The 14,104-nt window shown below is 45.5% G+C and overlaps 1 protein-coding gene across 4 annotated transcripts in view; it reads left to right on the top strand.

The window, feature by feature from the left end:
- Positions 1–14,104, top strand: part of LOC126417544 (caspase-1-like) — a 270,319-nt gene that overhangs the window by 181,057 nt on the left and 75,158 nt on the right. For 3 of the 4 annotated variants that reach the window (XM_050085127.1, XM_050085130.1, XM_050085128.1), the window contains exon 2: positions 12,547–12,736. In XM_050085127.1, the coding sequence (XP_049941084.1) occupies positions 12,603–12,736 (134 nt within the window). In that variant the 5' untranslated portion in view covers positions 12,547–12,602. Of the gene's footprint in view, positions 1–2,020; positions 2,170–12,546; positions 12,737–14,104 lie in introns of those variants that run through there. The other variant, XM_050085129.1, reaches the window with a different exon arrangement.

Genomic DNA, 14,104 nt, shown 5'->3' with positions numbered 1-14,104 from the left:
ATGGAATCGGTGGGTTCAGGAGGGTAATACGGAACGCCGTGCTGGATCCCAAAGGCCTCTTATCACTAGCAGTCGAGATGACAGGCATCTTATCCGCATGGCTGTAACGGATCGTGCAGCCACGTCTCGATCCCTAAGTCAACAGATGGGGACGTTTGCAAGACGACAACCATCTACACGGACAGTTCGACGACGTTTGCTGCAACATGGACCATCAGCTCGGAAACCACGGCTGTGATTACCCTTGACGCTGCATCACAGACAGGAGCGCCTGCGATGGCGTACTCAACAACGAACCTGGATGCAGGAATGGCAAAACGTCACTTTTTCGGATGAATACAGGTTCTGTTTACGGAATCATGATAGTCGCATCCGTGTCTGGCGACATCGCGGTGAACGCACATTGGAAGCGTGTGTTCGTCATCTCCATACTGGCGTATCACCCGGCGTGATGGTATGGCGTGCCATTGGCTACACTTCTCGGGCACCTCTTACTCGCATTGACAGCACGTTGAACAGTGGACGTTACATTTCAGATGTGTTACGACCAGTGACTCTACCGTTCATCCGACCCGTGCTAAACCCTACATTTCAGCAGCATAATGCACGATCGCATGTTGCAGGTCCTGTACGGGCCTTTCTGGATACAGAAAATGTGCAACTGTTGCCCTGACCAGCACATTCTCCAGATCTCTCACCAATTGAAAACGTCTTGTCAATGGTGGCCGAGCAACTGGCTCGTCACAATACGCCAGTCACTACTCTTGATGAACTGTGGTATCGTGTTGAAGCTGCATGGGCAGCTGCACCTGTACACGCCATCCAAGCTCTGTTTGACTCAATGCATAGGCGTAACAAAGCCGTTATTACGGCCAGAGGTGGTTGTTCTGGGTACTGATTTCTCAGGATCTATGCACGCAAATTGCGTGAAAATATAATCACATGTCAATTCTAGTATAATATATTTGTCCAATGAATACCTATTTATCATCAGAATTTCTTTTTGGTGTAGCAATTTTAATGGCCAGTAGTATATTTAGTTGGGTTATGGCCTTCAGAGGTGATTGATGTACCGTGGAACAGAAGTTTAGCGGATTCCTTTTAGCACTCATGTCGATGACCTCACACTTCTCTTTATTTAGGTACAATTGACAATTTTCGCACCATTCAAACATTTAAATCGTTTTGCAATTAGTTTTTATCTTCTGACGACCTGACTAGATGAGTCTGCAAACAACCTAAGACTGCTGCTCAGATTGTCTCCTAAATCGTTTATATACTTATAGATAAGAAACAGTAGAAGCCTATAACACTACACTGGGGTGCGCTACAAATCACTTCTATTTTACTCGACGGCTTTCTGCCAGTTACTACTAACTGTGGCCCCTCTGACAGGAAACCACGAGTCCAGTCGCAGGACTGAGAGTATATGCCGTATATCTGATTACGTGCGGCTCGAGAGGTACTGTGTCGATAAAAGCCTGCTTCATATCGACGTTACTGATATGGGGCTGTCATTTAGTGGATTACTCCCATTGCCTTTCTTGAATATTTGGGTGCGTTCGCAAGTTTCCAGTCCTTGGGTACGGTTGTTTCTATGGGCGAGCGTTTATATATGAGCGTTAAGTATGGAGCTATCGCATCAGCATAGTCTGAAAGGAACGTAATTAGTATACAGTCTGGACCAGAAGGGTTTCTTTAATTAAGTGATTTAAGTGTCTTCACTACTCCGAGGATATCTGCTTCTAAGTTACTCATGTTGGCAGCTGTTCCCGATTCGCATTCTGGAATATTTAGTTCGTCTTCTCTGGTGAAGGCATTTCGGAAGGCTGTGTTTAATAATTCTGCTTTGGTAGCACTGTTTCGGTAGTATTTTCATTGCTATCGCGCAGAGAAGCCTTTGATTGTGTCTTGCCGCTATCATACTTCACTTACTACCAGAATGGCTTTGGAATTTCTGACAGATTTCGAGACAAGGTTTCGTTGTGTAAACAATGCAATTTGTTTATAGGACTAACCGCGCACACCGAGCACTCGTGGGTCAGCTGTATTGTGGATTCTGGAGGTGGCGCACCCTGGGCTTACGGCGGTGGTTGTATTGTGTCAGAGCAAGTCGGACTCACGGAGAGAATTCTGGATGTAGTACACGTATGCTCAAAATGAAAACAGGTACTGTTGTTTGGTGTGGCTTTATCATCATTTTCTACTTACCACTTACAAACTGTGCGCCGATTGACTACGTTCAAGCCGGACGGTGTGGCCGAGCCGTTCTCGGCGCTACAGTCTGGAACCACGCGACCGCTACGGTCGCAGGTTCGAATCCTGCCTCGGGCATGGATGTGTGTGATGTCCTTAGGTTAGTTAGGTTAAAGTAGTTCTAAGTTCTGGTGGAGTGATGACCTCAGATGTTAAGTCCCATAGCGCTCAGAGCCATTTGAACCATTTGAACTACGTTAGAACTATGCTCATGTGTTTGGCCATACCCTGGGTTCGTGTGAGTTTGTACAAGGTGTAACTTTGTATCAGCGAACGGCGTTAACAGACAGTTATCCGATTAACTTACTCTCTTTATATCCATCTGAGTGCTCACTTCATATTTGTTGTATAGCGATGGGTTTTGTATGACTACTGGTTATTGGTGCATAACCGGCATCTAGTACACCTATACTGTATGGCTGCGCTAAGAAGCGATGGTTTCCTGTTTCTAATACTAAGTTGTTTCAGAGTAGGCTGAGGCATTTCCTTATACTTGTATAAGCTGGAGTGGAGTGATGTTCGTACGCCGAAGTACATCTTACGACAGAAAGAGCGCCGGAGATCCAACGGGCTGTGCCAGGGAAGTTACCGTTGTCCTCGTGGTTCTACGTAAATTCAGTTTTCGCACCAATCTGTTTGTGAATTGTTAAAGTGATCATATGCCTTTCCGAAATACAGTTAAATAGAAATATTATTATATTTTAAATCAATGTAGTGTCCATTTTAATGAGTTCGATTAGAGAGCGTTTCTGTAAATATTTCATTTTCAAAGCTGAATAAGACTTGGAAGTACTTGTTCCACTGGTCGTTATGCTTATGCATAATTTCTTGTTATCGTAAATGCTGTAGAATTTTATTGAGTCAGAGTATTTAAAACATTTTACTGTCCTCAATTTTATTTTAGTTTTTACGACAGGTTGACCGTTCAAACAAAACTGCAATTTTGTATTGACCTTGAATGAAGTTATTAATAGATGAATAGGTGATCAAATGTTAACCTGAACTCAATCAATCAACTCCACCCTTTTATCCAGTCCACCCAATCCAGCACGCTACAATACGTGTCAGTTTTCCTGGTGGAAATGAAGGCTAATAGTGAGCAGACACGTCTTCTCAACTATGTCTTCGAGTACATTTTCATTTATTCCTTTCAGTGTTTACAGATTTGCCACAGTAGGTTTTTCAAATTTATAATGTAGGTCGAAAGGCAGACGCGCAGAACACATGGCAAACTAATGCCGGCCTATTTTGTGCTCGCATATGGGGACCTAAAAGCACATTTACAAAGTAAAGTCACGTGAACAATCTTTAGCAAGTTGGTTAACACCAGTAGTGAGAATATATTCACCAATAACTGTTTTAGCTGCTTACACGTTTTTGCAGGTCCTGTATGTCCTATATTACACGTGATGCAACTAGTTGCTCAAGGAACAGGAAGAGACACGGGTGAAAAATTAATTTTACGTTATTTGGTTCTATAACTTAACGCACATCTCTTATCATCCTGTAAAGTGAACAAGATTGTTAAATGTTGCCACCTTAGTGTTACTTGGGAGGACAAAAGATGTTGAGAAATATTCTAAGATATAAAATTACACAAAATTACTTTGCAAAATAAAACACTTTCTTAATGAAGTACGGTAAAGGAATGCTTTACATTCGGAGCACCTCTCATTTATCAGACTCGAACGCCCCACTTCCCTGTACTATGATCTGCTTCTTTTTTTCGGTAGCGAGTTTTAGCATGTGTAAAACACATTTGTATCTTTTGGCCAATTTTCCTCTTCCTCGGCACTAGTATGTCCAATAATGGTGTTTCTTCTTTCATTTGCGACATTTTCTGTCTTTCATAAATAACATTGTTTGCTTTGTGAAGAGTCGGTGCAAGGTCCAAGCGACATAAGCGGCCGCTTTGGGTACCAAGCTGAGGAGCGCGCCAAGTACAAAAGATTTTACGATTTTAACAAGCACCCAGCTAAAGACAGCTAATGCCGAAAGGATTGGGACGGGGGAGGGAGGGTGGGCGTGAGGCGAAAAATTATGTGTTGCTTGTACGGAAAAATGACTGGAACTAGGTTCTGTACTTATACTCATTGTATGGTTCTGGAATGGCTAAATAATTATCTTTGTTCCCAGCGCATTTTCATCTAAGAAAAAGTAACAAATGACATAGTAGTTATTGAAGCCGTCATGCATGTCTTAAAAACTACAAAACGATGAACACAGTAAAACTGTAACGACTGTCAGTTGCTCATATACGCATAAGGCCCCCCCCCCCCCTCTCCTCCAGTTGCTCATATATGTATGAAATGTAGTTTCAAATTTGATACATCTAAAAACGCACTATTTTGAGGAAGTAAAAGCAACTATTACTTCTTTTTTTATAGAATTGGAATCAGACGACTATTAAAACCTGTTGAACACTGCCTGAGAAGGAAATAAGCCTAAATCAACGACACTGACCCTTTCTTCGTAAAGTCATTTTCAACTACTGGAAGACCAATTGTTTCCGGTTGCTCTTCGCGCATACTGTTGACGTGAATATCCTTGAGAAAGATCCCATAGAAGCCCAGGTGAATGTCTCCATAACGTAATATTGCTCCCATTGGCGGATGTTGCAAGTTTCGAGCGGTCGTCCGCCTGGATGACGGTGTATCTGGATACGAGCGTCAACAAGCAGAATTCTTCCGACCAGGCGACACGATTCCATTGATCCGCCGTCCGATCTCGATGATCCCGTGCCCACTGTAATGGTAACTGACGATATTGTTGGGTCAACATGAGAACACGAAGGGGTCCTCTGCTGTGGACCACCATGTTCAACACTGTACGCTGAAGTTCCTGCTCCAAAACACTTGTGTCTGCGACAGCACTGTGTTCTGTTGTCAGATCAGCCGCAGATCGCCGCCTATCTTGCTTTAGAGAGCAGGCAAGCCTCCGATCCCTGCGTTCTGTGATGACGTATGGGCGTCCTACTTCTTGTCGCCTGATCATGGTTTCTACATTCTTTAACCACTTTTCGAGGATGATCACGACAGTAGCAAGCGAACAGCCGACCACCTTCGTCGTTTCCGGGATGCTCGCTTCCAGACACAGATCCACAACAATTTGGCTTTTGTTAAAGTCACTTAAGCCGGTGGTATTTCGCATGAGCGCCACTTATCGCAACTAGAATGATTCCCCATTCGTCTCTGCTCCGCTCATATACTTCTCTTTCCGCGTCACGTGCCCGCAGTGCCACCAGACAGCTTACAACTTCACGGTGGGCTGTCGTCATAATGTTTTGCCTCATCACTGTACGTGGAAGGAAGCTACACTATGTGTACAAATGTATCCGGACACCCCCAAAAACATACGTTTTTCGTACTAGGTGCATTTTGCTGCCACCTACCGCGAGGTACTACGTATCAGTGACCTCGTTAGTTATTAGACATCGTGAGAGAGCGCTACGCGGAATTCACGGATTTCCAACGTGGTCATGTGATTGGGTGTCACTTGTGTCATACGTCTCAAGCGAGATTTCGACACTCCTGAACACCCCTAGGTCCACAGTTTCCGATGTGATAGTGAAATGGAGACGTGAAGGAACACGTACAGCACAAAAGCGTACAGGACGACCTCGTCTGTTGACTGACAGATCACCGACAATTGAAGAGCATCGTAATGTACAATAGGCAGACATCTATCCAGACCATCACACAAGAATTCCAAACTGCATCAGGGTCCACCGCAAGTACTACGACAGTTAGGCGACAGGTGAGAAAACTTGGATTCCATGGTCGAGCAGCTGCACATAAGCCACACATCACGCCGGTAAATGCCAAACGAAGCCTCGCTTGGTGTCAGGAGCGTAAACGTTGGACGACTGAGGGGAAGAGCTTTGTGTGGAGTGACGAACCACGGTACACAATGTGGCGATCCGATGGGTATCGATGTGTATCCGATGGGTATCGAGATTGCCCGGTGAACGTCATCTGCCAGCGCGTGTAGTGCCAACAGTAATATTCGGAGGCGGTGGTGTTATGGTGTGGTATTGTTTTTCATGGAGGGGAGCTTGCACCCCTTGTTTTGCCTGGCACTATTACAGCACAGGCCTACACTGATGTTTTAAGCACCTTTTTGCTTCCCACTGTTGAAGAGCAATTCGGGAATGGTGACTGCATATTTCAAGACGAACGAGCACCTGATCATAATGCACGACCTTTGGCGGAGTGGTTACACGACAATAACATTCCTGGAATGAACTGGCCTGCACAGAGTTCTGACCTGAATCCTATAGAACACTTTGGGATGTTTTGGAACGGCGACTTCGTGCCAGGCCTCACTGACCGACATCGATACCTATCCTCAGAGGAGCATCCGTGAAGAATGGGCTGCCTTTCCCCAAGAAACCTTTCAGCACCTGATTGAACGTATGCCTGCAAGAGTGGAAGCTGTCATCAAGGCTAAGGGTGAGCCAGCACCATATTGAATTCCAGCATCACCGATGGAGGGCACCACGAACGTGTAAGTCATTTTCAGCCAGATGTCCGGATACTTTTGATCACATACTGTATGTATTTGTTGTCACTTCTAGGAAGGTACGAATTTTAACAGTAAACCACACCTGATAAAAAAGGCAGTCTTGTAGTATGCTATGCACTTCGTTGAATCTTCTGTGTCAGTCCCACCTGATACGGGGCCAGATTGATATGAAATATTTAAATATCGGTCGTAGAAGAGCTTCCTGAGCTACCTTTTCCTGAGGATTCTTCCAATGACACAGGCTGGCATCTGCTTTATCTTCAATTAGTTTTACGTAATCGTGTCACTTTAATCGCTCCGTTCTCATACACATAGACAATCAATCGATGTGACTGCGTCCTCAATATTATGCTATCTCGTATTCATGTAACAGTGCGTCTTACCACCTATTTATGCACATTGAGCCATTGTTGAGGGTCAACTACCAATCCCTGTACCAAGCGTCAATCCTGTATATGTCTTCCTGAATTTCATTACCATACAGGTTTGCTGCTTCATCCGCAAGCAGCCTCATGGAATTTACGAAGTTATCCACTTAATTATTTGTATACACTGTGTAAAGTAATAGTCCTCTGACACTCCCTTCGTGTGCGCACAAAGTTACTTCTAAGTCTCAAGATTTCTCACCGTTCACTAGGAAATATTCGCTCCTCCACTGACCGTTGAGAATGACACTCTGTACACCCTCGTATTTTGCTCCCTAAGCAGCAGTGCTGCTACAAGACGAGTAAGTTCTGTGGCGTACTGTATACAGAAGCGTATGACATCAGATTCTGTAGCCTTTCCTCTGCTGAGCGTTTCCAGTCAAATCTAGATATGATTCTACAAGCTTGCTTCCATCAGGAACTGCGTGCTCCACAGCCGTATTAATAAGATTCAACACAGAAGGAAGGGTAGCATTGGTCGTAATTAAAAGAAAAAATAAATAAAACAAACAAACAGATAACCGTGAACGACGTGAGATAGGACGTTCATATTCGCAGGACGCTTATAATAGCATGTTCTGTAGATATGATTAGCATTTGAACCATGTCGGCCTGAGGGTTCAAGGACAACACCGATATCACGACGCAACGACGCCTACCGGTAAAATATGCTTTCGGCTCTCGTTGTCGCTATAAATCGAAGGTAATGGATCAATGTGAGTTGAGCAGACGTGCAGGATGCCTCACCGCAGACGTATCCACGATCCGTACCGTCGAATCAGTGAGACTGAAAGAGGGCACATTACTGGCGTGAGGGAATGTGATGCATCCATCCGGAAAATTGCTGCTCGTGTGGGACGAAGTGTTTCAGCAGTGCAACGAGTGTATGCAGAGTGGTTGACGGAAGATCGTAGAACACGACGAGATGGGCCAGGTCACACCAACCAGACCACACCCCGAGAAGATCGACACCTCGTCCGAATGACATTGCAGGATAGATCTTCTTTCTCCGCGGTTCTGACGCAACAGTGGAACAGTGTAATACATCGTAAACTATCAGAGGTCACAAACCGTCGCCCTCTATTACGACGTCGTCCACTTCTCCACCTACCTTTGACGAATGTACAGAAACATGCTAAATGACAATGGTGTAGAACGACGTCAAACATGACAGGAATGACGTCATATAGTTGAAGACAGTAACTGTTCTCGGGAGAACAGGTACCATTGATGACCGTGCAGCTTCTCTAAAATAAATGATAATTAATTGAAACCCTCAACTGCCGATAGGTGTTGTTGATATACCTCGATGGGGACAGCTGAAATTGCGTGTCCCGACCGGGACTCGAACCCGGGATCTCCTGCCCTCATGGCCGACGCTCTATCCATCCGAGCCCCCGAGGACGCACAGATGAATAACGCGACTGCAGGGACTTATGCCTTGCACGCCTGCCGGTGAGACCCACATTCCCAACTGTCCACAATCTACATACCTAATGTTCCTAACAGATATATTGGCCATCCACTCATTCCTCGCGCCAATTAAGGAGACGATTACCGTAAGAGTTCGGGCAACCTGTGCGTTTTTTCTCTTACAGAAATCGTCACCTTAGTTGGCGCGAGTAATGAGTGGATGGCCAATATACCTGTTAGGAACATTAGGTATGTAGATTGTGGACAGTTGGGAATGTGGGTCTCACCGGGAGGCGTGCAAGGCATAAGTCCCTGCAGTCGCGTTATTCATCTGTGTGTCCTCGGGGGCTCGGATGGATAGAACGTCGGTCATGAGGGCAGGAGATCCCGGGTTCGAGTCCCGGTCGGGACACGCAATTTCAGCTGTCCCCATCAAGTTATATCCACAACACCTGTTGGTAGCTGAGGGCTTCAATTAATTATCATTCACGTCGTATAGTGTTTTCGGTGAATCCAGATTCTATTTGTTTGAAAATGGTGGTCGCATTTTGGTTCGCCGCAGACAGGGGAAGCGTCATCGCAGTGATTGCATTCGCACAAGACGTACAGCGCCAAGACAAGGCCTTACAGTTTGCGGTGCTGTTGGGTACAACCGCAAATCACAGTTGATGCGTGTCCACGGCACTGTGGCCAGCGTGACCTACGTGAAAGACATGTTGCTGCCTGTAGCCATACTCTTACTGCACTACACCCTCGTTTCCATTTTTCAGCAAGACAAGGCACGACCTCATGTTGCTGCACGAACGAGTGCCTTCTTGATGGATGGATGGATGGATGGATGGAGAGGGTTTTAAGGGCGCACGATGGCGAGGTCTTCAGTGCCCGCTCAATAACAGATTGAGACGTGTGTCAAGAAAAGACTCAGAACAATAAGATAAAACAGAACATAAGACACAGAAAAAATATGTGCCTACCCACACCGAAGCGAAGGACGAAGCATGTCGCTATCGTTAAAACATGGACAACCCAGGAAGAAAGTGGTAGAGGGAGCTAAAACAATATAGCAGATGGAACTGGCTGGCTCACCGCAAGGAAAAAGGGAGGAGCCAGCCACTGTGCAATACACTAAAACCTCCAGCCTAAAAGTTTAGGGCAGAGTCCAGACACATCACAAAACTACTCAGAGGAGCCAGCCTTTTGCATTGGCCCACCAGATCACGAGACTTGCCGCCAGTCTAAAATGTGTGGGATACGGTCAAACGACATGTGCAATACTGTGACCCAATGCCCACCACAAGAGATGAACTTTGGAACCATGTGAATGCAGTATGGGTGACTATACTACAGAGCGCCATTCGCGCCTTATACGTGTCTTTGCCATCACGCGTGGCACAAGTTACGCTACTGGCCATTAAAATTGCTACACCAAGAAGAAATCCAGATGATAAACGGGTATTCATTGGACAAATATATTATACTAGAACTGACATGTGATAACATTTTCACGCAATTTTGGTGCATAGATCCTGAGAAATCAGTACCCAGAACAACCACCTCTGGCCGTAATAACGGCCTTGATACGCCTGGGCATTGAGTCAAACAGAACTTGGATGGCGTGTACAGGAACAGCTGCCCATGCAGCTTCAACACGATACCACAGTTCATCAAGAGTAGTGACTGGCGTATTGTGACAAGCCAGTTGCTCGGCCACCATTGACCAAACGTTTTCAATTGGTGAGAGATCTGGAGAATGTGCTGACCAGGGCAGCAGTCGAACATTTTCTGCATCCAGAAAGGCCCGTACAGGACCTGCAACATGCGGTCGTGCATTATCCTGCTGAAATGTAGGGTTTCGCAGGGATCGAATGAAGGGTAGAGCCACGGGTCGTAACACATCTGAAATGTAACGTCCACTGTTCAAAGTGCCGACAATGCGAACAAGAGGTGACCGAGACGTGTAACCAATGGCACCCCATACCATCACGCCGGGTGATACGCCAGTATGGCGATGACGAATACACGCTTCCAATGTGCGTTCACCGCGATGTCGCCAGACACGGATGCGACCATCATGATACTGTAAACAGAACCTGGATCCATCCGAAAAAATGACGTTTTGCCATTCATGCATCCAGGTTCGTCGTTGAGTACACCATCGCAGGTGTTCCTGTCTGTGATGGAGCGTCAAGGGTAACCGCAGCCATGGTCTCCGAGCTGATAGTCCATGCTGCTGGCAACGTCGTCGAACTGTTCGTGCAGACGGTTGTTGTCTTGCAAACGTCCCCATCTGTTAACTCAGGGATCGAGACGTGGCTGCACGATCCTTTAAAGCCATGCGGATAAGATGCCTGTCATCTCGACTGCTAGTAATACGAGGCCTTTGGAATACAGCATGGCGTTCCGTATTACCCTCCTGAACCCACCAATTCCATATTCTGCTAACAGTCATCGGATCTCGACCAACGCGAGCAGCAATGTCGCGATGCGATAAACCGCAATCGCGATAGGCTACAATCCGACCTTTATGAAAGTTGGAAACGTGATGGTACGCATTTCTCCTCCTTACACAAGGCATCACAACAACGTTTCACGAGGCTACGCCGGTCAGCTGCTGTTTGTGTATGAGAGATCTGTTGGAAACTTTCCTCATGTCGGCACGTTGTAGGCGCCAACATTGTGTGAATGCTCTGAAAAGCTAATCATTTGCATATTACAGCATATTCTTCGTGTCGGTTAAATTTCGCGTCTGTAGCACGTCATCTTCGTGGTGTAGTAACTTCTATGGCCAGTAGTGTATCAGGGCCCATGGCAGACCCTGTGACTACTAGGCAACAGGACACATGCTCAACAGAAGTGACTGAAATGTTAATCATTTCTGCAGAACATGCTAACGTACCTATCTTGCGAATATGAACTTCCTTTCTCTAGTCGCTCAAGGCTTCATGTTTTTTTCTGAACGTTACTGTAAAATCGCACTTAGGACAAACTTGCCATTAGAGATAAACAGTTTACTGAGGTTGCTGCTTATATTTCCATCCCGCTAAACTCATTATGTTGACATTCCGACAGTTTATTTGAGATGAGTCATCATGGCTTGCATGTAACTACGCTGAAGACATCTACACATTAGCTGAAATCAGTCTGCAATAAATAGATTAAAATTAACGACCAATACTTCCCTTCCTCCTATCTTGGATTAAGTTAGTATGATATATAACCTGACGTTGCTAGCTACCTCCCATTTTGACAAAACTCTTCTGGGGAGGTAAACGCAAGCAAAGATGATCCGCAGTGCTTAAAGATACTGACATGTCGTCTGAAATTTGAGGAAACAGTTGACTAATCAGACTGGTCAGTTTAACGACGAGCGTGTCGAAACCGTTCATATTTGGGTGGGCGACCAGGCTACAACAGGGGTGAGAAAGAAGGCAATTAGCCTTTGTACAGCTATTTTACGGAGGGGATTTTCTGACGCCACAGCTCACAAAGCTGTCCTGCAGTGCTTGAGAGCGACTGGAATCAAATATATGTTCTCATTCTGCGACCATCAAAATTTTCACATGAGTTTTTTTCCTTCACACGGCATGATCAAGATAGACCAACAACAGAATTTTGGGCCTATACAGAACCACTCCAACAGCGTTCTTCCCGCCCACGGTTCGCAGAAGGAACATCAAGAGGAGAAATGGAACTGGTGTGGTGTGATCCTCTGCCACACACTGTACAGTGCGGCCCCTACAAACATAGATGTCAGTAGCTACTAGTTAGGGAGGATAACATGGTGTGTACAGCTGGACAGAGGGCTTTGAAAAGATGTGGAAGTAAGTATTCGCGGAAACAGGAGTTCGCACTAGCATGTTATGCTGAATTTTGTTGCTGGCTTCCAATGATTGTTTTCTGCATTAAAAGCAACATTTCATTGTTTTAGTTTCAGGTATTTACGAGGTAACGAGTCTCTGAAGCAGGTACTCTTATCCCCGTGTGATGGAAGAAAAAAGTGTTCAGGTCAGCGAGTTGAAAGAAAGCAGACAAGAAGACTCACTGGCAAAGCCATCTGATGATCACGCCAAACCCAGTGAACAAGATGAAGCGGTCACCACCTTACAGGATGGCATCAGGTAGGCAGACTATGGGTATTGCTTGCAAAATTTAGCACACGACATAAAAAGGTAGTTGTAATCAGAGCAGTGCCGTGATGAGTTGTGAGCCATGGCTGGCTCATGCTATGCGTTGGATTAAACCTTGGTTGCTATTCTGCATTCAGTCTTCCGCGGTTATTGCGATTATTCTGTTACCCTCTTTTTGGACTATCTTTGGCCTGGCGCTTATAGTTTCCAGCTTTGCTGTGTGCGGGCAGTTGGGCAGTTGGCGTGGAGCAGCGAGGAAATCTCCGCAGCATGTAGTTTGGCCGGGCCCGCTGGTGGCCTCTATGTGGTGTCAGAATATGTGGTGCTTTTCCCATTGCTACGAGGTTCGTGGCTCACCGATCCTGGACATGAAAGCTGAGTTTGACTTAATCTACCAGCAAGTCATGACTGTTCACATTGTGTCGTTTGGAGTTCGTTGTCGGCTGTTGGGATATTCCTGCGAGCTACAATGTGTGTTTTTAAGTTGGAAAATTTTAGCCAACCTCTGGTGGCGTTTAACTGTACTCGGTTATTTTAACTAAAGCGCACCAGAGGAATCTTCTGCCTTGTGGAAGTTAACGTTCCGGCTACCTGCCCTAGCCGTTGATGTAAATTCAGGCAGTGTATTTTCCTCATTGTGTTGTCGCTGTCCAGCATGGTGTGTAGTTTGACAGCTCAACGCATAATTGGTTGTGGGCGCCAACACCTTCTACGTTGTTCCATTGAACTCCCTGTTGTGTGATGGTCGGGTGAAGCGGAGGTTATCCTGTAAGTGGGTCCGTTGACTGTCTGTCGGTTGGGTTGTCGTCGGATCGACAATAGTTGGGCCGGCTGCCTGTCTCACCTAAGTGAGCATTTGTGTTTGAATTCCAGGCCGACCCTCGGAACTTCTGAGCGCCCTTGGGTGTACTACCTTTTCTTGTTTGTTCTTGTTGTTTGCACTTGTATGGCTTCTAGCAGATTTGTAGATTAAGATTGTTTTGCCCTTAAGGCGTCAGATGGTTTGGGCCTTCAGCATAATTTAAGAACTGTTTTATGTAAAGCCATTGGTATTTTTTTTAAACCACTGATATTGAGTTTTAAGTAACGGGCCTTCAGCCGATTTTGAATTTAAGTTGTTTGCTCTTAATGTATCAGATTCTTCGGCCCTCAGCCTAATTAAGGAACTGTTTTTAGATAAGACTTTGCTTTTTAAATTTCTGATTTTGGTTGAGTTTTAAGTTATTGGCTGTCAGCCGTTTTTAAATTAAAGTGGTGTTGGCATGAGATTGTACGGAGCATTCAGCCGGTAAGTAAGCTCCAAAACATATGCTGACTTTTGAAAAATTCGGCGACCCAATCATCGGGTAAAGTGATGTT

The sequence above is a fragment of the Schistocerca serialis genome, chromosome 1 (genome assembly GCF_023864345.2).
Source record: "Schistocerca serialis cubense isolate TAMUIC-IGC-003099 chromosome 1, iqSchSeri2.2, whole genome shotgun sequence".
Lineage (NCBI taxonomy): Eukaryota > Metazoa > Arthropoda > Insecta > Orthoptera > Acrididae > Schistocerca > Schistocerca serialis.
Note: the sequence above shows the minus strand (reverse complement) of the source record. Positions and strands in the feature narration are given on the sequence as shown.